General features: G+C 32.5%; 1 protein-coding gene across 5 annotated transcripts in view; it reads right to left on the bottom strand.

Moving 5' to 3' along the window:
* Nucleotides 1–27,050, bottom strand: part of TCF12 (transcription factor 12) — a 293,031-nt gene that overhangs the window by 33,081 nt on the left and 232,900 nt on the right. For all 5 annotated transcript variants that reach the window (XM_023532559.1, XM_023532560.1, XM_023532561.1 and 2 more), the window contains 4 exons: nucleotides 8,372–8,477; nucleotides 7,181–7,320; nucleotides 6,746–6,890; nucleotides 6,343–6,407 (listed from right to left, as the gene is read on the bottom strand). In XM_023532559.1, the coding sequence (XP_023388327.1) occupies nucleotides 6,343–6,407; nucleotides 6,746–6,890; nucleotides 7,181–7,320; nucleotides 8,372–8,477 (456 nt within the window). The remainder of the gene's footprint in view (nucleotides 1–6,342; nucleotides 6,408–6,745; nucleotides 6,891–7,180; nucleotides 7,321–8,371; nucleotides 8,478–27,050) is intronic.

Genomic DNA, 27,050 nt, shown 5'->3' on the forward strand with positions numbered 1-27,050 from the left:
TATTGAGCTTCATCACAAATATATCTCAACATATCCCTTTACTTTTATAAATCACTACTTTTCATGTTTAAGATTAAATAATTATACCTTTTATGAACGGAAGCTTTTATGAAATATGTTGACAGTAATACTGGTAAAAGAGGGAAGGGTTGATGACATTGATGGTGGTGGTTGAAGAGGAAGAAAAGTTTCAATTCCATGCAAAATTTTATCAAAACCTAGACCAACTCACTGATTTTTGATTTGCCTCTAAGGATTAATAGCATGAAAATACTGGAGAAATAGCATTCCTCTTTTCGCATCCTCCTACTTTTGTTTTCTTCACACTGCTTACATTAATCTCTAACTGTCCAAATTTATTTATTATCCGTCTCTTACCCTTCCCCCTAGTAAAATGTAGGTTCCAGAAGAGAAAGGACTTAGTCTTATTCAGACAAAATCTGAATTATACAGAATCTGCAGTAGTTTCAGATTCTACAACAGTGCTTGTAAATATATACATCTTTGTTGAAAGAAAACCATCCTTTCGGTAAGTTATCATTTGAGTATTTCTTTTAAATCTTTGGGTGTATTTACCTAGGCCCCATCTCTTTTTTGCTCTTTCAGTTCCTTTAATGTAGGTATCTTTACAGCTTTAGTCTCAGCTTTCTTTTATTTACCTGTGTTTTATCTCTTGGTAATACCGTTCTTCACAAAGTATCAACTATGACATCCCTGTGAATAACTCCCAAGTTGATATATCTATGTTCAAACTGGTTGCTGGACTTCTTCATCTGAATCTATTCTTTTTCATCTCAAGATCAGTATGTCCAAACCAACTTTCATCACTGCCCCAAGCTTCCTACCCTTCCTATCTCTACTCTGTTTTCTCTACCTCAGTTAGCACTACCTTTCTCATGGTCACCAAAACCACTTTCTCTCATTTCCCCTGCCCCTCCACACTTCCCACCATAGATATCAATACCCACAATTCTCTAGTTTCCGGGATAGCTACAAATCATTCTCACTGCCGCGACACTTCTTCAAACCTTTACTGGAACTTGTGGCTGGACTATTTAAGTCTTTATACTTCTAGTTACTGCCATGCTCCTTTCATTCCATACATAATTGCTTGAGTTACTGTCCTCAACCAGTTTTGAACAGTCAAATCTCATGTAGTGCTTCCTGTTGCCTACTAAATAAAAGAGTGACATTCATGTCTTCCATAACGTGGTCACAAAAATATCTTTTTGCCATATAACCCACCTATATTATTATGTACCCTATTATCCAAACAAAATATTTTTTCATTTTCTGAACATAGCTTCTCCTTTCAAAATGCCTACTTCTTAACTTCCCTTTGATGAACTTCTACACCATATCCAAGTGCCTAGCTCAAATGTCATCTCCCTATTTATGCTCATTTTCATCTCCCTTATACTCTTAGAACAACCTGTACTTCTTTTTGGTTCTTTACTTCACACTATTCTCTACATTAACATTTTTGTATACCTGTTTTATCTTCTCTCCTTGAATGTAAGCTCTTTGAATGGCAGGGGCCTTATATTGTTCAACAATGAATCCATCATTGTTTGTCAAAGTCATGTATGAGTAGGTGCTCAATATTTTTAATACTCGAGTGATTAAATTACACTTGAAACTTGCTATAATACTTTTTGATTAAAAGCAAGGTTCAGTAAATGGTAGTATTTATCTGAGTATTTATGTAACAAGGTCAGTAACATAAGTACCAAAAGGGTAAAAAGAACTTGTTATAAAGATGAATTCATTTACAAATCAGTTTTATGGTATAAGCTTTGAGAACAATATGGTGAGGTTCCATTTCTAAGAATTAGTGTTGATGTACTAATGCGTCTATACCACAACGTTCTGAACATACAAGTAGACTATCAACTCTTATTTTCCCTGATAACTCTGCCTGTAGTGCTAAATAATCCCTAACCATGTCAAGAACTGGTGACAACTTTATCTCAAAGGAAAAGATTTATACTTTAAAGTTATATATCACTACCTTGCAATGACTTAGTAAAATGCTCTGATGCTGTATATAAAACAGGTATGAGCTTTTGAAATTAAATTAATTTTTTAGCACTTTATTTTATTATTAAAGTATACAAGGTGTGGGCTTTTTAAAAATTACTGTGAAAACAGGAGAAGCAGTACCAAAAATGTATAAAAACATAATTTCTGGTTTTTTTTTCAAAAGCAGTTTTTCCATTTGTACAATAAAAAACCATTTTTTTCCACTCACCCATCATAGTCCCTGGTTCTACTTTGCCCTACACTAAAGTGATAACAGACAGAATTATTATTAATACTTTTCCTGAACTGACAGGCAGCCTGGCTACTTATACGACTTTTTCTTATCCCTTTTATTTTCATAAAAACGATGTGTATGTATGTGGGGAGAGGAGGAGCAACACAACATTAAAAAGGCAAAATAACAGCTTTTTAGATTACAGATCATTTCATTAAACTTTACCTCTGTATATTTATTTTATTATCAAGTAATAAACAAATCATACTTATTCTATGTAGAAACTGTTGTGCTATTTTAAGAAGTTCTAAACATAAGGTTTTATTTGACAAAGAATAATCTAAATCAGGCATACGTTACTTTTTGTACTTTCTGACCTTAAAGAACTCCTATATTGATGTTAGGGGAAAAAAAAAAAAGAAGAAAAAAAGTCAGTCATTTAAAAATGAGGATGGGGAGTGATTTAGAATCTAGAGTATAAACACAAAGTAAGAACTCATTCTGCATGCAGCCGTGGTCCTTCTACTGTTAAATGACCAATGATGAATAACTCCCAATACCTTCTGCCAGGCTTAAACGGTAATATGCCTCATTTTACTGCAACAAATGAGGCTCCTCCTCCTATCAGTCATGGTCCATTCCAATCAGCAGGGTGCCAATAAGCCAGAGGGTAATGAAAAGGGCCTCAGACAAAAAAGAAACAATGGAGAGCTCCCAAACCGAACCCTGGAACTGTGGGCCCAATTTTTTAAACACCACAGTGCACATTTCAGTTAATCTTTATTATGTTAATGTTATTGAGTCTAAAGAACAAAGAAACTTATTTCATGAATTACTTTTAAACGTCAACTTCCTTGAATTTTCTTCCCTTTTGTTAGAGACTACTGACCATTTAACTATCCAGATTAAAATCCCCGCCCCGGACCGCCCCCCCCACCCGCCGTCTCTGAGGTAGAAAAATCAAAACATAAATTATCACAAAGAAGTCTAATATAATCAACAAAGTTAAACAGTTCTCTTGTTTGATCTCCTCTAAATTAAAGACCAAGTGTTTTGATACGGTATTAGGCACTGAAATAAACCAGATGTTTCTTCCTCTATATAACTCTCCATGGGCACAATCTTAAAGGGTTATTGTCTGGCAAATGTTCAGGGAAATACATTAGAAATGGCACGGATACCCAGATTTTCCTTTCCTTCTATCTATCCTAGTTTATTATCTAAACTAATGCATAATCCACAAGGCTTTGGGAACTTTGTGTAAACACTTTCATGTACAATTCTCTTTCTAGCTATCCTGAGATTAAGACCACAATTACCCAGGCTTAAACCTAAAAGAAAAGAACCTTTGCAAATGTATTATCTGGCCTTACATGTTTAATCACACAGTATTCTGTGTGCTCTTTAATACCTACACTGAAGAACAAAGGTTGTACCCTCTGATGTTTCACACATGAAAGACCTTCTAAGACATATATCAGACAATTGGGGATCTAGAAATAACTCGTAATGATAATAGCATGGTGTTTCACCATCTAAAACTAGAAGCTATATTAAAAAGTCACATTCTTAAGAACTTAAAAATTTCAAAATACTCATGGTCACAATTTCCAAAGATCTATAATACATAAAATAAAATTTTGATACGTTTGTCAGACTCTTAAATGTAATCCTTATAGAATTCCTTCTTCTCTTCTTTTCTCATCTTTCCTATCCCCAATGTAATGTTTTTTTTGTCTTTCAGTACATTCTGGGAGCAGTTAAGTGAATGCGAATCTGTAATGGAGTTAGAGAAAGAATGTATTTGGAGGAGGTGTCTGATGGGGAGGGGGACAGCAGATGGATTGAAGGAAGGGATTTGAAGTGTGCAGACTATGGCATGCAGTGATGGAGCAGATGGAATGCATCACCGTCAGCTATGACAGACATGATTTATGGAATGACCTAGCAGCTCTTGCCTAGTAACAACATAGGATGACAGAGCTGAGTATCCATGACAACAAAAGCCCACCCACTAACTAGATTAAACATTCTTCTCTGGCTTCTACTCACAGTGAATTTGGATTTTCTTTTCCAAATGCCAACTGGTTGGCTAGTATGCTGGTCATAATACCGGAAAACGGTCAAGGCCTTGAAGGGTAACTGGAAAGGAGTTTGAAGGACCACTGAGAATATCACAAATTCTTGTCTACCTATGTGTCAAGATTCCTTTACATAAGTTGTCTTTGAATAAAATAAACAGAAGATCTTTTAGAAAAAAGCCCCAGAAATGCAGGTTATATTTTTGAAAGTTGGCTAGAATTGAGGGCTCAAATATTATTTGTCTTCCTACATGTGAAATACTGCTACTGGATTCCTTCAGAACCAGCAGAAAGAATATGGCAAGCCAATCAAATATCCGGGAGACAATCAAATTTAATACTATAGAATAATTTTCTTCCTCAGTAGGTAGTTTTCATCAGGTGGGAATAAGTCCAAAAAAGTGGGACAACTACCTTTAATCCTCATCACCCTGTAAAACAAGTTACTGTAGCACTGCTCTTTCAGAGTAGTAGAGCTCATCAGATCAGAGTTCTCATCAAATATATATGGGCTTTCCCTTTACCAGTTTAGTGATCCCTAGGGCAAGCGACTTAATCTTTCTGAGCTGAAGTTACTTGACCTTTTAAACCTTAGTTCTCCTTCTGCAATATGGGGAAAATAATGCCAACCTCACAGGAGTTTTTTTGAGGATTAAATGAAATGAAGCATGAAAATGCTTAGTACAGTATATAGCACCTAGTAAACATTCAAATTATAGCTGATATTTTAGTGGATTTTGTTATCACTATTTTTGTTATATAATGCAAGACTGAATTCAACAAACATTTACTGAGCTCTATTTTGTGCAGGGCTCCATTATGTGATAGATGGATTTGACTTGGCTTCATTTCTCAAGAAACTTGTGCTCAGCTGCAGAGAAAGGTTTATCTGCAGAAATCACATACAAAGAGGTTTACCTCCTCAAATGTTCAATAGTTGCTTCCTATTAATTACTCACACATTAAGTGGTCTGCCCTTCCTATGAACAGTAGCAAATGTGTTTGACAGAGTTAACTGCCTGTCATAGGAAATGTAAGACTATTCTCTGTGGGAATTCTGAGAGGCATATCATTCAGAAGGAAAAAAGAAAGAAAAAGCCTAAGGAGAAACTTCAGAAAGTACAAAGGAGAGTGCCTCTTTTAAACAATTAGATTTGTAATCTCTGTGGATTACTGGTAAATGCTCTCCAGAAAAACTTCCAAAAGAAAGGATTTCAGTTGTAGTATTTTAAGAATCACATATTAAAACATAATCAATGCTTTAAACCAATGCTTATTAAACCAAATCATTGCTTTGTCATTAATGTCCTGATGTGATATAACCTAGATGTTCAAGAAAATACTATAGAATTTCTTCAAATCAGTTTTAACTCATTTTAGCATGAATTCTTCAATGAATCTGGCTTTTTGGGGGGAAAGCTCTCATTTCCTATTTCTTGAATGAATCAGTTGCAGATGGTTATTTTTTCTTTTTAAAAAAATGTAAAATACTATCCATCTTGGAAAAATTCCTTATGAAAGCACTTCCTTCTCTAGATCAGAAGAATAACTGAGTTGTCTTTCTTGGTTCCACTTGACTGATTTTAATGGGAAACTCACTAAGTATATATTTAAAATAATAAATACATTTAATATTAATATCAGTCATCTGTGCTCTAGGTTTTACAATGTCCAAATTTCTCTTCCATCTACATATGTTCCATCAAGACAAAGACATATATTTAAATTGAAGTTAGAAGGACAGACCTTGTGGGAATGTTCTCATGAGTTCTTTTCAGTAAAAGGTGAGAGATTCATATGATTTGAAGAGAATTCAGAGTATCTCATGAGTTAATTTAAGGGCAGCACGAATCAATACAAATTGAGAATAATGCTAAATGAGTAATGAAGTTGAACCTGTTATAACTACATCTTTTAACTATGACACATATTAACCACAAAATATAATCGCTGCATTTAGCACTGTAAACTTCATTCAATAGAACATGTAAAATCAGTACTCACAGATGCCAAAGCCTTTCCAAGTGCATCACCTGTCTGTGAGCTTCCAGCAGCATTACCTCTGGTTCCTGAATATTTCAAGTAGGAAAACAAATCAAGATTTTTAGCAAGCTGGCATGCTGTTATTTATTTATTTTTTTAGCACTCTGCCATTATTTCAAGGGTGTTCTCTACTGCTATCTCACAACTGTCAAAATAAACTAGAAAATACTCTGCATGTGTTATACTTAATAAGCTAAGGTAAAGATGGGTTCCTTACCAGTTTCTACATTAATGAAAATCAAAAAGTTTCCTTTCTTTCTTTCACTTTAAAACTCTATACTAAGAATATATATAGAAAGACATGGGGTTTACTGTAAATCCCCAAATAGGTTTTAGGGAGTTTTGCCAATCTAAAAAAGCTCACCTAGAATGCTATCCGATCCATTGATGGGAGGAGTGTGTGAGGCAGCAACATAAGGTGAACTGCTGGTACTGCTGCGATGGAAGCTGGACATTGGTGGAAGACTCGTGTTTATGTCTGTTGGTGAAACTGAGTGTGGAGGATAACTCTAGAGAAAGGGGGAAAGAGACATGATCTATTAAAATATGTTTTCTGAGCAATACACGCACGTATAACTGGACAACTACTATCACAGGTCAAAAAGAACGTCACAAGTTAGCAGCTAAAGAGTGCTACTATTGTCATTTACTTTTTAAAAAGGCAAGCTTAATGCAATAAACCTAGAAGTATTGCAAACTTGAGAAGTTTTGGCAGAATCAAATCTTATACTTGTAATCTAAAAAGAAACACGAGTAAGGACAAAGTGTTGCTGCACTCTAGTTATGTGTTAGAGCTTACCAAGCGGTCGTGTGAATGAAGGCTGCCGTAACTACTGGATTGAGACATATGGGAAGTGGAGGTCCCCAGAATTCCACCAAAACCAGGCTGGCTCATCCCATTTGATGAACTCCAAAGGTCAGAAGAATTGTGGGTCCCATCTAAGACAGAAATATAAAAGCTTCCTTAGCTAATAATTTTCTTTTATTTTGATGATGCTATAAAAATTCAAAAAGTATCTTCCAAATATTTTTTCTTCCCCTTTCCATCCTAGTCTTCTATCTAGTTTTCTCCCCTACAAAGTGTATAATTACTATCTAAGAAGAAGGAATAAATCTTTACAGTTAGAGGGGGAAAAACAGGTAATCCAAACTAGCAGGTTGATCATTATAAAAATCCTCAAAAGATCTAAATTCATATCAAAGATAATAAAAACTCCAAATTTGGGGACAGGTTGAATTTAATTTTGAGTTAAATGGCATACCCATAAATACACACAAAAAGTCCTTCATCTATAACAAGCAATGTACATTATAGCAAACATTCTGAAACTGGAATAAATAAGTTTCTCTAATAGTAAACCTAAATAATTGATAATGACTATACTGTAGTCAGCCTAGAAATGAAATGTGTTAGCAATGACTTCACTCCCCAATGTAAAGTCAAGGAACCACTTATGCAGTAATTTACTGCTCCCATAGTATATGCTTCCCATACTCTAAAACCACAGGAGACCAAATAAAAATAATTTGCTAGACATGAATTAAAGGAAATGAAACACTTTTTCTACCTGAACAAGTCTTATTCTGTTCTATGATATTCACTTTTATTTATATTGATAATTCCAGGAGTGACATGAATCTGTAATCTAAACTGGAAACTAGAGTTGTTAAAATCTTTATACATTTAAATCCTAAAATAAGAAAGAGTAGTTCTATTCATTTTTCTCAGTTGAAGTCCTTTACAAATTCAATCAATACTAGATGAGGCACTCCAATGGTTTGCTGGATAGTCCAACTACATTGCAGTCAGAAATGAAAAATAGCACTAAAAAACTTTAAAATTAATTTTAATTTGTATCAGCTAGAGATATCTAGATAAATCATGTCTGAATTCCTATGAAGGTATTCTCTTTCCTTATGACTTTAAATTATTAGCTAATATACAATAGGCAACTGCCATAGCATTTGAAAACTATTTGGCAGTACTTACCTTGCATAAAGAAAGTGCTAGCAAACATACTGGTTGGTGGCTTGGGAGATGGGTAACTAGGAGATTCACGGTTGAAATCTTCTGAATTTGGGGATGGTGCATATACCTTAAAATTAAATAGAAAATTTAATTAAAATCTAAATTATGATCATGTCACATATAAAATGAGTGCTACATATACAAATGGCCAAAAAGGCCTACCTAATATCTATACAGACCACAATCTGAAGAACTGCCTAAATCTACATATATAATGTCTAACTTGGTTACTCTCTACATGTTTGTTTTTAGCTGATGAATAGAGAAATATACTACTCCAAGTATTCCTATAATGCATCTTTTGAGACAATTATACCAGGTGTGTGAATAAAGTCATAAATGTTGATTTGTTCATAAAACACAAATCCACATAAGCTTACGATTCAAAATGTGATGGTCGAAACAAATGTCTTTTGAATACAGCACAAAATAAAATTTGGGTTCATAAAATTCATTCTTATCACTGTTACAAGATTTATCAAAATCAAAATACTAAATGTTAAATGTTACTATATTTTGTTACTATTAAAAGATGACCGTGAAAAGTACAACACAATTGTTCAGAAACTTCCTTAATTTAATAGGGTTAGCAAAATTAAGACCAATTTTTGTTGGAGGGTTTTAATATTTTAATTTCAAGTAAACTTTCGAATCTGGCACAACTTTAAGTAAAATCTCATTTAATTTTTCAGAGCAATATTAATTTCCTTTGGTAAACTTTTGCTTCAGATAAGCAAAGTATGAACATTCTGAATTGGCAAATGGCCAACACTGTCATTTCTCTAAAAAACTAAATGGGCAGCCAAAAAACCTTAATAATCAAAACGATCAAACCATTCTCACAATGACTACTGAAACCAAGAAGGAAAACAAATAACATTTAAGGTAATGCATGGACTGTAAAAGTAAATCAGGAGATAGGAAGAATGGAATAGTGTTTTATTGTGAGCAGTGTTGAAACATAATGGAATAGTGTTTTATTGTGAGCAGTGTTGAAACTTTTTAGTTTGATAAGGGTAAGTCCATTAAATTTCATTCCAAAATAAAAATTCTAAGTGTTCATTTAAGTGGAAGAAAGTAACTACCTTACTAAAATTATGGGAGCATGTGTAAAAAAATCATATTTTTTGCATAAGTACAGAAAATTTCTGGAATTACATACAAGAATTAGTGGTTACCCACCTGGACTTAAAACTGAGAAGGAGGACATTTACTTCATGCCCTTCTAAACAGTCTGATATTTTTACCCAGTTTATATTTCTGTGCAACAATAAAAAAGTTGAGGAAGCATGCACTGAGATTAAAATGGGAGTCAAATTTTTTATTTACGTAAACTATCATTTATATTCATTTAGTCTTTCTTTGAGGCATTAACTAATTGTAAAGACTTCTGGCAAATTACCTAACCTGCCAGACTCAACTTCCTCATTTGTAAGATGGTGCTAACAGTACCTGCATCAGGGGATTGATGCGACAATTAGACAAGATAACACATGCAAAATGTTTAGAACAGTAACCACTGAGTATTAGCTCATAGTATCATCTCTCTATCATTCTTACAGAAGCAGTTATACCACCACATATTACCCCTGTTCAGTCCTATTTCTTAGCTGTCTGATGTGATCCTACAAATTCATCCTAAATAAAAAGTTAAAAAGTCCATTTTTAGTCTTCTCGCTAATTGTGTTAATACTTACACAGTTGTGTCTTTTTAATGGAATGGTAATCCAGGTTAGTTTACTACCTTTCACAATCCAGAGGTAAAAACACACACTTGTGTTCCTGAGAAGTATGGGACAAGGTATATTCCTATGAATTACCCAGAAGGATCCTACTCAGGGGAATAAAGTAGATAAAATGGTTTTTCCATTATATATATTAAGCATGTTTTTCTAGCTTAGTGCTTGCTATTACATAAAAATAGTGTTCGAATGAAATATTTGAGTATATACAACAGTGTATGGTTGTAGGTTCAGAGGCAGGAAAAAGTTTTCAGAAAAAGAATTTTGCACTTTTTTCCTTTAATCAATTTTCAGTGTCTAAATTTACTACAGCTAGATGCCCTCTGTCCCCTTTATATGCAGATTTTCCCAAACTAGGCTGAAATCATTGATAATGAAAAATGGTAAATCCACATATCTAGCAAGAAAATACAATAACAATAAAATTTAAAAAACAGCACTAGAAATTTTTTTTTTTGGTCACAAATGCTTATTGACTACACACACCCCATCAGTGATTTGAAAATATGAACTATAAAATTCTCTAACTCTATCCAGGTTATAAATGGAAACAGTATATAATGTAAGCCTCTCACTGTTAATTATGAAAGGTTCTGAGGTGTCATTTCACACGAAAAAACCTACATAATTTATCAGCTTAAATTTATACATAATTTGTCAATTATATTTCTTTATCCTTATTCCCATTCAATTCACTGTATTCCACACATGATATACTTACATGTTAAAATATTTAAATGGTTTGCAATTACAAAAGCAAGTAAAAGGATAAACCTGATTTTGCTGATTTAAAAACCAGTGTCAAATAAAGAATATGCTGATCAGATAATGGTTAATAAAGACTGTCATGGAAAGCAAGAAAATCAAGATAAACCACATAAAGCAGAAGAGACCTGCCTACTTTTGTAAAAATTTTTAAGCAGTATGCAGAAAAAAGGGCTCATTTTAGAGGTAAATTTATTTTTAATGTTAGCCTTTTATAAGCAGACTTTGAAAAAAATAAATGGACTTTTGAAGGACAGATCTTTAAATGAAAATGGTAAAAACCAAATTGCTATAAGTTTATCATTTATTTCCTAACATAAATTCAAAGTTTGTATCATAATAAAAATGTTTTGAAAAACATGGTTCTCAAAGAGGCCAATTTAACAGCATTTCCAACACAGGCCAAATAACTTTACTTTTGGTATCTTAACCATAGCTTGCAAAAACATAGATGCAATGTTATGAAGCAGCAGTTGTGCCAGTCTCGATTTTTCAGATCAAAGAGTTCTTACGGCAAAGCGCAACTGATGTGGTCTCAAAGACTTTATTAACTCCAGATGTAGGGAAATAGCCAGCCAATTCCACAAAAAGAGCAAGTCTCTTTTAGTTACAATCAGTACTGGCCACAAATTAAAACCAGACTGCTTATGTCATCTGATCACCTGCACACAGATGCCAGTTTTTTTTTTTCTATTTAATGATCTAATCGTACATTTAAATCTTAAGTATGATTTTATATCACAACAAACAATCTTAAAGTTAAGAGAAAAGAACATATATATGCTTTAAGATAATTAAAATCCACCAGGAGTCTATTTTAAAGAGAAATAGAAAAAGTTACAATTAAGTAATTTGTGATGTTCTATTAAAATGTGGTAGATACTTAGAAATTGTTTTTAGAATTCTAACCTCCATTTCAGGTCAGGCTCACAATAGCTATCATGGGACTGTCTTTATTCTTTCCCAAGCACTTATATTTTCTCCTTCAGGAAAGGCAATAAGAGAAATTTTGAGTGTCTGGTGAATAGAATCATAACATTGATTCCAACTTGAACGAATATATAACTGAAAATCTAACAGTACCTCCCTTTCACTGTTAAGTCTGGTTGAAAAGAACAAATCCACATTAATATCTTTGACATTCTTATCCCATCCACCCAAACTGACTTTTTAAAAGTGATAGACTACTTCAGGATGAATATTTACTCTTTATAGTGATCACGCAATTATTCTTGGAATGTAGTTCATATAACCAATCGGCGTCAAGTTAGCAAAAACAGATTCCTTTTTTCCTGTTTGGATAATTCAGTTTAGTCATATGGATAATCCTAAATTCAGGGCAGCCCACTTTCTGCTTATCTCTAGAGGCTGGAGCTGTGTACAACACTCTTGATTTCAATGCATCCTTCATATAATTAATATTGGAAACATTCATGTGAGGCAGGAAGGCATAATGATTTTCTGATAGTTATTGAGAAAAGATGCAAGGAAGAAGAAGCTTTTGCTAAAAATATTTTTTTTATCTTGTCACATCCAGTGATGAGTTAAAAGACGATGTCATTCCCGTGCTTTTTATAATAGATTCATAGCTTGTGTGGTGAATGATATTTTTAAATGTCTCAAATGATGGGGAGATGAATTGGAAATTTTCTTTAGTATGTGCGAATAGCTATATATCTTAATTAAAATATCCCTCCACAGAAAATAAGAGGAATGCTTTAGATGAGGACTGTCTAATAGGTTTCTGTGATAATGGAAATGTTCTCTATCTATGCTGTACAATACAGTAGCCACTAGTTACACATGACTATTGAACAGTTCAAATGTGGATAGTACAACTGAGGAACTAAATTTTTAATTTTATTTTAATGAATTTAAATAGTCATGTGACTACTAGTTACTACAGAATATAAATTCGGATCATTATTTCTTATCTGGCAGTTTAAAATCACATAAATTATTTTGAAAGCAATATTCTGGAAGTCTCATAAGCTCCAAAGCCTAAGAAAATCCAAATCAGCCCAAACTCTCAAACATTTTGGGAACACCTTTAGCTAATCTGGAAAGAGGAAAGATGGAGAAGCTTAGCCATTTTTCTGAACATGCACTAACACTGAAATTATTACCGATTTCATTATGTTTAAGCTTCTATTGGTTCTTCTGTCAAGATGGTTTGAATAGATGCTCTCTTTAAGTTCCAATATATAACATATCATTAAATGCTTTAATTCATGCTAACATGGATCTCCAATATGTAAAAAGTTTATTATAATAATAATTATCTTCAACACAATCTGTATTAATTTACCAAAATAAAACAAAATCATCTGGCTAACTTATCCTACCATCATAATTTTAAAATAAAAATTTAAAATTATAGTCAAGAATACCCACTTAATTTATCTGATAGTTTATGTAATTATATTTTGTATTAAATGACAAAAATGTTTACATAATCTAGCTAAGTATCTAAAACCTGCAAAAATATAAAAGAAGTCTAGGTTATTGGAAAAAAAGAAAATGCTAATAACTCAAGTCAAATCCTATTTTGAAAATCTGTAATTAAACCTCTGGGCCAATAATTTTTAAAATACACACTTAAGGGTTAACATTCAAAAACTAAGAAAGAAAAACTAATTATTATAAAATTTATTTTTTAGTTATTGCTGATTAACCTATGCAAGTTCTGCATATAGTACAACACAAACAACAGCTTCCTGAATTTTGCAGGACCTGAATTTAGAAAAAAAGATGCTATTTAAAAAAGAGTAAATAAAAAAAATGTTTAATATTTATACTCACTGAGAATAGTGTTAGAGGAAGTTAAAGAAATTCCCTAAAAACAACTTCCCATTGATTTTTCTGATCAGTTAAAAAGCACCTTTAACATAAATGGCAAAATTTTAACATTGCTGAAATTTAGGTCTTCCCCCTTTTCTTGTTCCTTTTCTAATCAAAATTAAAACATAACCCCAAAGAAAGTTATTAAAACATTTAAATAAGTCTATAAAACAGCAGTCTATTTTTAAGAATTTCCCATTATCTAAGAACACACAAATGACAGATTTGATAAACACCTCGATGCTCTTAGTATTTTATTATTACACAAAAATAGCAAGTTTTATCATAAAGCCCAAACTACAACTACAGTTTTTAAGGTAATTCCAAGCTCAAGGGAGGAAATATTTAGATATTTGAATTGAAACCAAAAGGCATTATAAACCAAAATGTCTGAAGTATAAGGACTAACTCAGGGACATACAAGTTATCTCTATGGAAGATTCTTTTCACCTAATTAGCCTGCTAAAAACATAATTGGCATTTCCATAAAGAGGATAAATTTATGTTTATATTTGCAACAGTTTCATAAACAAAAGGACCAGTATCTTTCCCTAAGGATTTCCAGAGACATGTTTAGGGGTAAAATATAGTAAAATGTCTTTTCTAAAAACAGCAAGAAAAAAGAATTCCAGCGTTAAGTATAAAGCAGCTCAAAATCAATTACTACTTCTGCTGTCTAACAAGCATAGTTGAATATTATTGGTTTTCCACTGTGAGAAAAACTTCTCAGGTAAGTCAAGCACATTTTTATTAATCTTATATTAACAGCACTCATCATATTTCATCACCTCTTTATTGTAGCTGTTATCATTTTTATAATGACTACAAATTTTCTCCTGAGATATAAACTATAGAATTTTTAAGAGACTGGGTTTGAAATTTGTATGCTAGAAAAACATACTAAACAAATCAATGTGTGTCACTTCTTACCTACATTTTAGAGAAATTTAAGTCCAACAATACAGCACGTGATCCTTTTCTTCAACATATTCATTAACTAGTGGAAAGGGAAACAAATTTCTTTCTAAAACACTAATAAAGCGCAATGAGTGACAACATCCTCTTTAAGTAGGGGAACTACAGTTTTAACTCGCTGGTGTTTGTGCTCACTTGAATGAAGAAAAAAGGCCTTCTTGGATTTATAACTGGAATAGTCTCAGATATTTTTGGTAAAGGGAAAAACAATCTAAGTAGATTTACGCTAAAGTCCTTGTCATTCGATGTCTTCAGTATTCTATTTTCAGAAAATTTTTAAATGACTTCATGTTTTCCTCCTCATACATGTTAGATTTAACTCTACTGGGCCCACAGACAGCCTGGAAATTTGAATTAATTTAATTGCATTTTTTTCCTCTCCTCATGTTAATGAGCAATAAATCCCCAATGAAACAGATATGTAGCTCTATACATATCTCCCATTGGTTTCAGTGCTTTTATTAATTGAAAATGTTTATTTGAAAAATAAATCTTAGAAATATTTACAACACAGTTTTAGCTACTTGACACCCCACTTCTTATGAAAATACAAAATTATGTGGGCAGACAGGTACTAAAACCATGGCAAAACCAAATTTTAGTACCACACATTCTAGTAGAAGGGAAGACCTGCTAGTCTAATTTCCTGAGTTTTTAAACATATCTAGGCTACTTTTAAGTTCTTCTTAAAAAGAAAAAATTTGCTTAATTGATCACATTAATTAGCATTCAGAAAATTGTTAGTCTGATCGTATATGCAAAATATACTTATTTGTAGGAATTGAATAGGGTTTTCTATTTTCTTTCCATTGTAATATATTTTGATACAAATGATAGTAAGGATAAATAAAGTTTGGCCCTTTGTTATGGAGACGACTTTACTTGCTCTTGGGTACTATAAAAGAGAAAACCTGCTTTTGGAAGAGAGACCTGGGTTCAACTGTAACCTCAGTACTTACTACTGGGTGGGGCTTGAGCAAGTTACTTAACTTCCTGGAACCTCATTTTCCTTCTATATAAAAGGAGGCCAGAAACAGACACATGACAGTGAATGTGAGACTTAAATGAAGCAAACAGAAAGTCTCTAGCATAGCTCCTGACACAGAGTGGTCCTTATAATCATGTCAAGTTCCTATCTCCTCTTTCCCAGATTCTATACACCAAGCTCAATATTCAAAATGTGTTTCTAAGCTTGAGTTTTAAAACTTGGATTTCTGTGTTGTCTATAATAAGAATGAAATAATCCCTTGATAAGTTAAAAGAGCATCATGTCTGTAACTTGCTGCAATTTTTATACCTGGAACACTTTTCAGTTCAAGGCCTAGAAAATGGAAGCTGATAAGATTGGAGGAAGACCGAAACTCTAGAATCCTCTCCTCTCAAAACTTTCCTTCCTTTAACTCTAAGACTTTCTACCTCTCTGCATAAAGGACACAATTTAGTCACATCAATGAGAAAACTGAATGTAGGCCAATTTCTTTATATATAAGGAACTTCAGAAACCCATTATTCTTTGCTATTTTTAAATCTCAAAAAAAATGGTAATATTCATAATGGTTTTTAGGTCCTCTATCATAAACATATATTAATATCTTACAGTATGGTACAGAATAGCTAAACAAAAGCTATATATGATACAGAACATTAACCCCTTCACTTTTCAAATAGCGGGGATAAATAGGGTTAAAATTTTTGGCTTTTCTTTTCTGAAAATAGATGCTTAAGTCTGTTATACTTCCAACAATACAATACGGCTACATAGTCTTAAATAATAAAATATGATAAAGCTCTTCTCTGGTTAATGTTTTTTTTCCTAAAGTCTGTTCAGTCTTATTATTAAAATACATCAAATATCCTTAAAATATGATTTAACTTGGAAACTTAAAGATAAAAACTTAAAAAAAGAAAGAAAAGTATTTTAAGACCAGTACCACTTAGAATTTTTTGCTCTCTCATTTCATTTTCTTAAAATGAAATCAATGTGAACTTATTAGCATTTCAAAATATTAATCTGCTTTATCATCTTAAAATATATTGATGAAATGGAGTTAAAGGGTTTAAATTTAACCTGTTCACTATGAGAATTATATAAAAATTCTGTAACTCAAATGAGGAAGTATGTTCCACATAGAGTCTGGAATTATTCATTTAAAGTACTAGTTTTTACTATAAAGCATTGTTGGGTAGATATTTCCCAATATATACTAACAGTAAGGTATTTACATAGTCTTTGGATAATATAATTACATACTATATGATTTTCTTATTGAAGAGTTATAAGAATAAAATAATAATAATAATAATAATAATAATAAACAACTAGATAGAGGTGATAAAAATAAAATGCATATAAGAAAATACATACAAGACCAAGGCCTTACGATTTAGACGACTAAGACAATGTATCATCTCTTTATGCATTTTTCAGGAACATAAAAGTCACCTCTGACCTATATCAGGCACAGGCTATCAATTTTCAGGCTATACTTTTCTACCATACCAGCTCTGTCATCTACCGTAAGGCTGGAAATACTTAATACGATCAAAGCTGTTGCCCCCCCAACAATGTAGAACAAAGAGAAATGTTGTAATAGTGTGATCTGTGCTCTCGAAAGAATAAAATCTAAACTCAATTTGAGTTATGGTCTCTCTACTTCAGGGGTCCTGTAAAATTAATTTTACTTAACTCATATATACATATATACATACACGCACACATCATCTTCAAAAAGACTATTTTACTTAAAATCAGAAAAAGTATTTTTGCATTTGAAAGACAGCTGGTAAGGAAATTACAGAAGGATCAAGTAATTTCACTTATATTACCTCATCTATATCTACTTCTCACATTCTCTAAAGCTCTGCTTATATGGACAGTGTGAACACACACTTTTTAATGATTTAAGGATATTTTGGCTTGATTATCATCTATTAAGAAAGCTCACCCAAAAGTTAACAAATGCTAACAAAGTCTAAAGAGGCCTTACCAAAGCAGTCAGAGAATGAAAAAGTGCTTTCGTTAGTAGCTAGAGCCATATGCCACTTTAAAACCAGTAGTAAAAAGGGAAGGGACAAATGTATCTGATTTTATACCTATTTCAGAAAATGTGATTACATTTTCTTTATAACTTCCAACATTAACATTAAAAATGCCTACACTCCTGTCCAAAAACCCCAAAAGCTCACTAAAGTCATTTATGTATTACTAAGACATCTGAAGGAAAGTTTTTTTGGGGGGGAGGCTGATAGAGGAGAAAAATACTGAATTCCTGACATAAATCCAAGATTATTATTCATATAACATTTTTATAATGTTTATCAAATATCTTACAAAGATAACTCATATTGACTCTTCCAGAGAAGTTCACTTTCTCTTTAGAATATACAAAATCTTTTGACTTAAAGGTATTTTTTTGCAGAAACATACTAAATAATTAATACTAAGTAATTAAAAAAGGTCTTACTTAGCAACACAGAAAGGTATTATTTTAAAACATCTAACTATCTGCTATAAACCAACCAGAAATACATTCTTTGGAAAATGTATAAATACATGCTTCGAAAAAGTGATTTATTTTATGAATCTGTACAGGGTCAAAATTCTAGTTTGATTGGAAACAGATGGTCTCCCAATAAAGTCAGGGTTTGGACCTGAAACTCCAAACAGGAAATACGGCCCTCACTAGCTGACTGCTTCCTTAATCATTCCCAGAGCTTCATACTTGTTATTTTTATAAATAACCAATATGCCTTTCATCTTTGCCTTCTATCTACAAAGCATTAAATAATCCTCTGTCTATATACATGTATGTATTTTATATATAGACTATATGTTTACAACATAAGAAGACATTAAAACAAATGTACTTTCAAGCTCACTGCTAGTAAAGACATCAGGCATTAAGAATAACTCACAAATTCAAGTTTACTTTCTATACTATTTTTAAAATAAAAGTCAACAACTATTGAGTATCTATGTCAAAGACAACTTTACTGACACTATTTACAAAGAAATACACAATCTAAATGTATTGCAAAAATGATAAGACCTCATAGGTTTTAGTAAAAAGCAATTAATTTACACTGCTTTCCATTAAACAAACCAGTTAGAACTATATGAACAAAGAAAAAGACTTACCGTCTTCCCATTGTAGTAATACATCAAAGAATTGCTGCCCATTCCAGGGACAGGATAAGCACAATACATGTTGATTTTGAAAATGTTACTGTTAGCAGCTAATGCACACAGCTTCTCTCCAAGACATACATCCACACAGCCAAACAGAGTTAGGTCTTCAGCACTATGCATCCACACATGGATCTACTCAAAAGGAACTTATGCAAAACAGGACTGAACCAACTCACAGAGCAGAGAGGGAGGGTTTACGCTGGAAGTAACCTCCTTCAATTTCTATTAAGTCCTTGCATTGTGGAGGATACCAATAAGACAAAATTTGGGGTAATAAAAAAATACAAGTTACTTATAAATAGCTAAATAATGAAAAGAGACATAGTGTCCTGGAGATAAATATCCCAAGTAAATATTAATTTTGTTATTTATATGTAAGATTCTGTCTGTCTATTTCCAAGAAAGGCAAACGGACACATCTGCAAATCTTTCTTTAGTTTTAATTAAATTAGAGCATTTGTGGCAGGGAAACCTAGCTTGCTTGCTACACCTCTTGCAACATTACCATCTGCCTTGGTCTAAAGTTGCTTTCAACTTTGATAAACACATGATCAAGCAATCAGGAATTGAAAACACTGAACCATGTGCAACAAGAACGATCTAGACAGTATGAAATCACTTCCTGGAGAAAGTAGACGATTAAATCATGATTTTTTTAAATTGTAAAAATCATATTTAAAAAATGGAAAGGATCATATTTTATGAAAATGTTTAGTCCAAAAGTTCAAAAAATTATCTTGAAAACAAATCTATTTTTAAAACATTTAATACAGATTTTCAGTTATAAAGCTCCTTAAATGCCTCATTCATAACACTATCTAAAAGTTTATCATGGACTGCACTCTTCTAGATCATTTAATATGTATTAAGCAATTTGATAATTAAATAGAAAAAACAAGAGAAACTTTTTTTCTCTTATAAAAAAAGTATGAAAGGTCAGTGAATGTAACAGACACTCTAGTTGATAAACTAAAAAAGGTTTCTTAGTCTTTTTTCCCCTCTAAGTTCATTATTGCTCTTAAGGAATACTTTATATATTCCTGTTTTTTTATATATTCATATTTTGAGGTGAATGCTCAAATTTCTCAAAAAGGAAAAGTAATCAGTGTGGAAATAAATGTCTCATAGATTTAAAAAATTCATTATATTTAGAAATCAAAAGGTTTTAGATAGTCTGCAAATACACATTTTTCACACAAAAATACGTTTTGTAATTTTAAAAAATTTTAATTTGTCTTTTGGTATGGACAGAAAAACAGAATAGCAACTTTTCTTTTTTCTCATTTGCCCCAATCAAAACCTTTTTGTACTGTCTCGTCTCCCTGTGCCTTGCAAGTTCTAAGGGAACCTGTTAATCAGAGGAGAGGGCACAGGCTGCATAAAGGGGCACATCACTTTTTTTTCAAAGACATCTTTGATGAAGCAGAACTCCTCTAACTTAGAAATATTTTAAATATTCTATAGGGGACTAACCTCCCTCTCTCCATTTTGTGGAACATATTGATCAAATTATAGCAATAAACTAAATCAAACAATAAGTCCAGCTAACTTCACAATGTTTTAAAAGCTGATGGTATCGGAATAACAATAAAACCTCCCCACACTCTCCAGATATAGAAAAGGCTAAGCAGCAGCTGCAAAAGAACATCACTGTACAGCAGACTATTAAAATGCCAGTCTGCAGAGTGGTTTGTAACTTCCTCCCTCCTGAGAGACCACAAAGACCCATTTCAATCCTTAGAGAACTGTGTAAAAAGCTTTGATTTACAATTAACAATGCCATGCCTTAAACCATTCGAGTAAATTTTAGTCTTTCATACACGATATCTTTCTCTGACAGAACAGATATTCTTTCTTAAAAAAAGGAAAACCAACCATCTAAAACAAATTTTTCTTTTTCCTCTTAATGATGTAAACATAAAAAAAAACCCCAAACCTTACTTTTGAATAGAAATTGAGGAGAGACTGGGGTGGGAGGAAGGGGAGCCACAAAGCACTGACAATACCTCAACATTTTTTTCCGACAACCATTATCCCAACCAGAGAAAACTTTTATATATTGGTTAAAAAAAAACCACTTTAACAGAAAAGAGAGAGAGTACTATGTTGTCTGATAAAACAAAAGCATAACATAAATCCAATTATGCAATCTTGGCTATTAAACCACAATGAAAATTTTAGTATTTCATCATTAGTTCTTTATTTTACAGGCAACTATATGATATTCTGAAAGGAATAAACAAATATTCAAGTAAAAAAGTTCAGAGTAAAGCCAGACAGCATAATCTTACTGTTCTAAAGCAGTTTATTAAGCAACTAACTAGATAAAGTCTGCTGTTAAACCTAAAACCTGAATATGAAATATAAACAGAGTTTAGTAATTAAAAGCTTTTGCTTCTACTCTGCATTCCTCCTCTCAAAAACACAAATTCACTATTCAGACATGTGTATTTAAGACTGCCCCCCCATACATAATACATTCACTAGGTATACACTACTGCCTAATTTAGAGTGTATATAGAAAAGGGGGGTTGTGGGGGTTGGTATATATACAGATCTACATATATATGACATTAAACTCATTCTTCAAAAACAAGAAATAAATCATCAAGAAAACTGACGGTAATTTAAATAAAGTGTTCCCATATTCTACTGTATACTACTGTAAGGCCTTTTAAGTTTGTTATTCTAAAATATTATGTTTTTAAAGTTCCCTTATCCAAAAGAAACCAAAGTTGGTTGATGTAGACAGTCGTTTTCTTTATCACAATTACAAATTATCTTTTATGATAAAGTTTTTTTCTCGTCCTCAAAAATGTTTTGAAAAAAATCTAATTTAATCTATAAACAGCTGCAGCACATTTTTAAGGAGAATCATATTACAGGAAAAAATGCATATAGATGGATCGAGTATTGCTCTGGTCAATGCAGTTGTTTAATCTTTGCTTGTCCTTTTTTTTTTTTTTTAAAGAACATGTCAAGGGTTAATCCTGTGACTCCTCTGACAAAATGAGTCAGCTGGAGACGGCAACTTTTTAAACCTGATTTCAGAGAGACATGCAGTCTGCACTGGAGTTCTGAACTGTCATGTACTTTTTATCCTGAATTGCTTCCACCCACAATTCCACGTAATCACTATGTGTTATTCTAAGATTATGTGATCGGACTCAATATTCATGATACCTAGTCCAAAAATCTCAAAAATCACCATGTTTTATAATCAAATGAGCATACTGTACATATGGGCAACATGATTAATGAAAATGTCAGAGAACCCTGAAAAAAATATGACTTGGAGCCATACATCTTTTATTAGCAAACTGATGATTCCTGGTTTGAAGATTATTGCATTTCGCCAATTTGCAAATATGCTTATCCCCTTCAATGGTTCGGGATGTGATGTTTATTGCCATTCCAACAGTCATCAAGCACAAACCTAAGCTAGATAAGAAAAAGCTATAAAGTGCTTTGCCTAAGCAATTTACTTCTTTATTGAAGATGTAAGAAAAGATATTTTCAAAAAGACTTTCTAGCAACTTCAATTTACCTTCTAGGCCGCCATGCAAAAATTTCCCTTTTCCTTTTTATATTTCTGTTGATTGGAAAGTTGGCAGATCTTCCTTGGAGAGTTATGCAATTTTTGTTGGGATAAACCATGCAGTATTTTAATGTATTTTATTATCTACTGTTTATCTCTGATACATGGATCACTATAACTCTCACCTGTTTTTTAAACTATCTTTAAAGCAGTAATTCTTCAAGAATGACCCAAAATTCTAAAAAGTTTTCAAAAGAAAATTTAACTGAATTATATATCTTGAATTAATTAATCAAGACTAGTCAGTAGTTAATCTTATTGTACATTTTTCTAAAACAAGCCGGCTACATCTCAGTGTCCCAAAAGGCCAGAAGATCCAGCTGGGAAGAGAAACCTCAAACTTGTTCATTGGATTCCTCAGGAAAAGTTTCGACATTAATTCTAAGTTAGTCAATACCTGGATAAAAAAGATTTTCAGAGTGATAAATGAAGCCAAACAAAGATCACATGTGAATACTTCCACAAATGAACTCTATATTTTCCTAAAGCATGAAATCAGTAAATAACTAATAAATGATTGCTGATAAGGGGGTGGAGAATGAGGGTAGGTTTAAGAGGATAATAAGCGAGAGAACCTACAAGTGGGTAGATTGAATGCAAAAAACCCCTTCCCAATGCCTCCTCTTCCTTATTTAGCTTATAGGGAGATGACATGTGAGTGAATGCTGTCTCCTAAACGTGCAGTATTTATTTAGCCTGACTGACTAAATCAGACACACCAAAATCAGACACAAAAATTCCAGGTTTTATAGCTGAAGATTATACTGCAGATTTTTCTGGAATATGCAGCTTTGTAAATAAAGCCATTTCTAAGTGTTCATGAAGTTGGTCTTCTGGTCTTTTTCTTATACCCTCAAAATTTAGAAAATTTACTTTTGCAAAAAAGAAAGCAGGAATACAAAAATTTAGTGAAATAATGCATCCCTCTTAAACCAATCCACTTTCAATGCCTGTTGTTTAAAGATTATGCTATTGATCTGCAATCGTGTAGTGCAACTTCTACTTCAACAATATCACTCATCTTGCTGATACCAATATATCAGTAAAATGGCTTCTAAACATTGTATTTCCACTGTATGAAAATATTAAAAATCAAAGACCTGATTTTGTGATCTTTATTCAGGTGAAACTCTGAAAAAAATTGTTCTAATTATGCCTTAATTGTGAGTACTCAAATCTTAGCCAAACCAATAATCAGAGTTATAGTGGATGATATTATAGACTGATCTGAGTACTTGCACATAATTTGTTTGGATATTGGTTGGAAATTAGCATCAACACACACATAAAACACACTTCTGAGAACACAGTAAAAACACATGCTTCGGTTCACAAATCACATAAAATGTCTCAAATACAGAACATCAGATTTCTTAATGTCTACAAAAATCTCAAGTTTAACTTGAGTTTTAGAAATGCTTAATGATTCACAAATTAGAAAATACCTATCTGTATAGCCGATGGAAACAATCGGCTAAAAAAAAAATCGCATTTATAGGGCAAAAGGACACTTGTTTAACTCTCCTTTTGACAACCATATAACTATAATGAGATATATAAAACAGCCATACCTCCCTGGAAGAGAAAGCAAGTAGATCTCTTTCTGAAGTAAATAAATAGTAACTCTCTGACATCAATACTAACAGAATTGACAGATCATACAAAGCCTCTAAAAGGCAATCATTAGACACTCCTTCAAACGAGGTAGAACTATAATTACTGAGAATATGTAAAACCTGAAGCAGATTGCATGGGGTTTTTTTTTTGTTTGTTTTTGTTTTTTTTACCATAAACTCACTATGACAAAGCACTTTTCTTTGAAAAATTAAAGGGGGTTATCCTCCTTAGTAATTCCTGCATCTCTTGGCTGTCCATTTCTTTACCCACGTGAATTGCAGTTTGTCTCTTTTCATTTACCACTTGAAATAACATGGTAAGAGAATCATTAACTATGTTGCAACTTGCTAATTTTCCTGCAGATGGCTCTATAATCACAGGACTGCCTAATTGTGTGTGCTTAAAAAAACCAAACGATGAGGACACCCAGGTTTTTAAATTCCTCAATGAGCTAGCACTTTTGAAGAGCTTTCAAGACTGGACAAGGCTTTACATTATTTACTTACTAGGCAACTAACAACAAAAGAACACTAAGCAAACAAAGCTATTTTAAAAAATTATCTGTAGAAGGCAAACAATTTGGTCTTGGGTCCAGTGGGCGCTCCCTTAAGGAAAGTGCCAACTATCTTTTTGTTTCATTTTCTGACCTGTGCAATTTTTTCCTTCTGAGCTAGAAAGAGCCATATCCTTTCAATTCATGAGAAATGAAAAAGCACCAACAAATTCTATTCTGTTTTTAAATTATTTTTAAAGATACCAGAAGTAACATCTGCATCTTAGTCCAGAGACATTTCAAGAATCTGCAATGAGAGGATCTAAATATTACCATATTATTTCTGGCCCCCAATCTATTTTTTGTGCCAGTAAAAATTCTTATTAGTGGCAGTAATTTTTTTAATACTTCATAATGCTAATTAATTAAATATGGAGAGTCTACCAAATCATCCTGCCTCTTATTTGTAACGTTCATGTAACAAAGCAGAGTTAATTTTAGCTATACTCACTAGAAGAAATCATGTAGATCCCAAATTTATTAAAATAACTATCATAAAAGAATGGTTTCTTACTACTAAATTCTGACGACCACTCTCAACAAAAGCCAAATAATACTTCATTTTGAAAACGCATTGGAGGAGGGTATAACAAACAGGAAGGAGATGGGAGATGGTGTCAGTTCATCGTGTATCAAGGCAAAACAAAATTAAAGTTTGATTAATGTTTAGTATGCTTCTCTGGGAAAGGCAATATACCTTACCAGACAGACTGGGAAACAGACATAAAACTTTTGAAAGAAAAAATCTGTTCAGCTACTTGTTCTATGTATCTATATCACACCTACACACAGGCAGAAATATTCTTCCTCCCACTCATTAGAACTCTGTAATGTGAGATAGGCTGTTCAGGTTCCCAACACTGTGATGCCATACATATGATGGAAAAGAGCACTGGACTAGGAGTCAGGAGATAGGGATCCAGGTTTTAGCTCTGCCTCTTTGGAGGCATGAGAGTTTAGGCTAGGTCATTGAATTTCCCCGAGTCTAAATTTCCATTTCTGCAAAATGCACACATTAAACTAGGCCGAAGATTTTCCTAGCCATTTCACCACCAATAAAACCTTTTATTATCTACTCCACCCAAAAACACTGAATTCCTATTCTGAAAGATTTTAGTATGCCAAACTCTTTTTTGAGTTATAATGAATATTTTCCCTGTTAAAAATAAAAGAAAACACACAAAGCCATGTAACTTTCATTCAGAATTTCTGATTAAAAGAGAAATGAACCATTGCCATGCTGAGCTGAAATAATTCTACTGAAAGAAATCTGATGTTTTAACTAGCATGGATAATTTTATTTCAGTAAACTACGCAACTTGTTAGGTATTCTAAAATATTTTATATCTTGTCAGATTACTATTTTTGAAGACCCAGGGGTTGTGACTCACTGACATAGATAATACCTAGTATCCACACCAACCTTAAACTGTATTTTCATAATCATCTCTGCAAGTGGCATATTACAAAGCCTAAAGCCTCACATGAATTAAAAGGTTGATACAAAAGGGATTCCAAAAACTTAATTTCAACTCTCAGTTTGAAGCTAAGAGTCCAAATGCTTTGTATTCTAATAACATTTTTATATTTTATATTACCTAGTAATATTTTCTTTTAAAATTAACATCTTCTTAAAAAGATCTGTAGTGTCTAGAACAAAACTGTAAAAAGAGAAAGAAGGAAAAAGAGATGGTAAAAAAGAAGGCTGACATCTTATTAACAGGTAACAACTCTTACCAAACAATGTTATTGTTCAATTAGCTTGCTAACAATTTTTGTTTCTCAGTAATGTGCAATTTGATCTACAAGTCAGACATTTTGTTTAATATAGCATCATCAAGAAAATAAAAGATTTTGCCCATAAACTTCAAATAAACATGTAAGCCTCTACAGAGATAGCTTTGTTATACTTATAGCAAGCAACAAAAAATTAAAAGCGTCAATAGGGAGCCCATCTAAACTAAGAGGCTCCTACATTATTCTGTAGTAAAGAAGTTGGGCCTGTAATTCCTTTCTTTGTGCCTTTAGGCTGGAGAATTTAGTACATTAGTAAAATAGACTGTTATGTAGATTACAAATGAAGGTGGCCATAATAAATATGTAGGTTGGAAACTTTACAGAATACAATAGAAAAGGGTGAAAAGCAGGCATCTTTACAGGTGTGTGCTCTTAAGGACACCTGTTGCCCTAATATTGGTTATTTCAGACTTAAATGATTGATCTATTAAAAAAAGGTTCAAACTGTGTTACTACTGTTAAAATTGGTATAAAGATCATATGAATGTAAGAACACAATTATCAAATGCTAAAACCTCACATGGAAAACAAAATTCAGGTCTTCCTAGCTCTAACGTATCTTA

This window comes from Pteropus vampyrus, unplaced genomic scaffold, assembly GCF_000151845.1.
Source record: "Pteropus vampyrus isolate Shadow unplaced genomic scaffold, Pvam_2.0 Scaffold85, whole genome shotgun sequence".
Classification (NCBI taxonomy): Eukaryota; Metazoa; Chordata; class Mammalia; order Chiroptera; family Pteropodidae; genus Pteropus; species Pteropus vampyrus.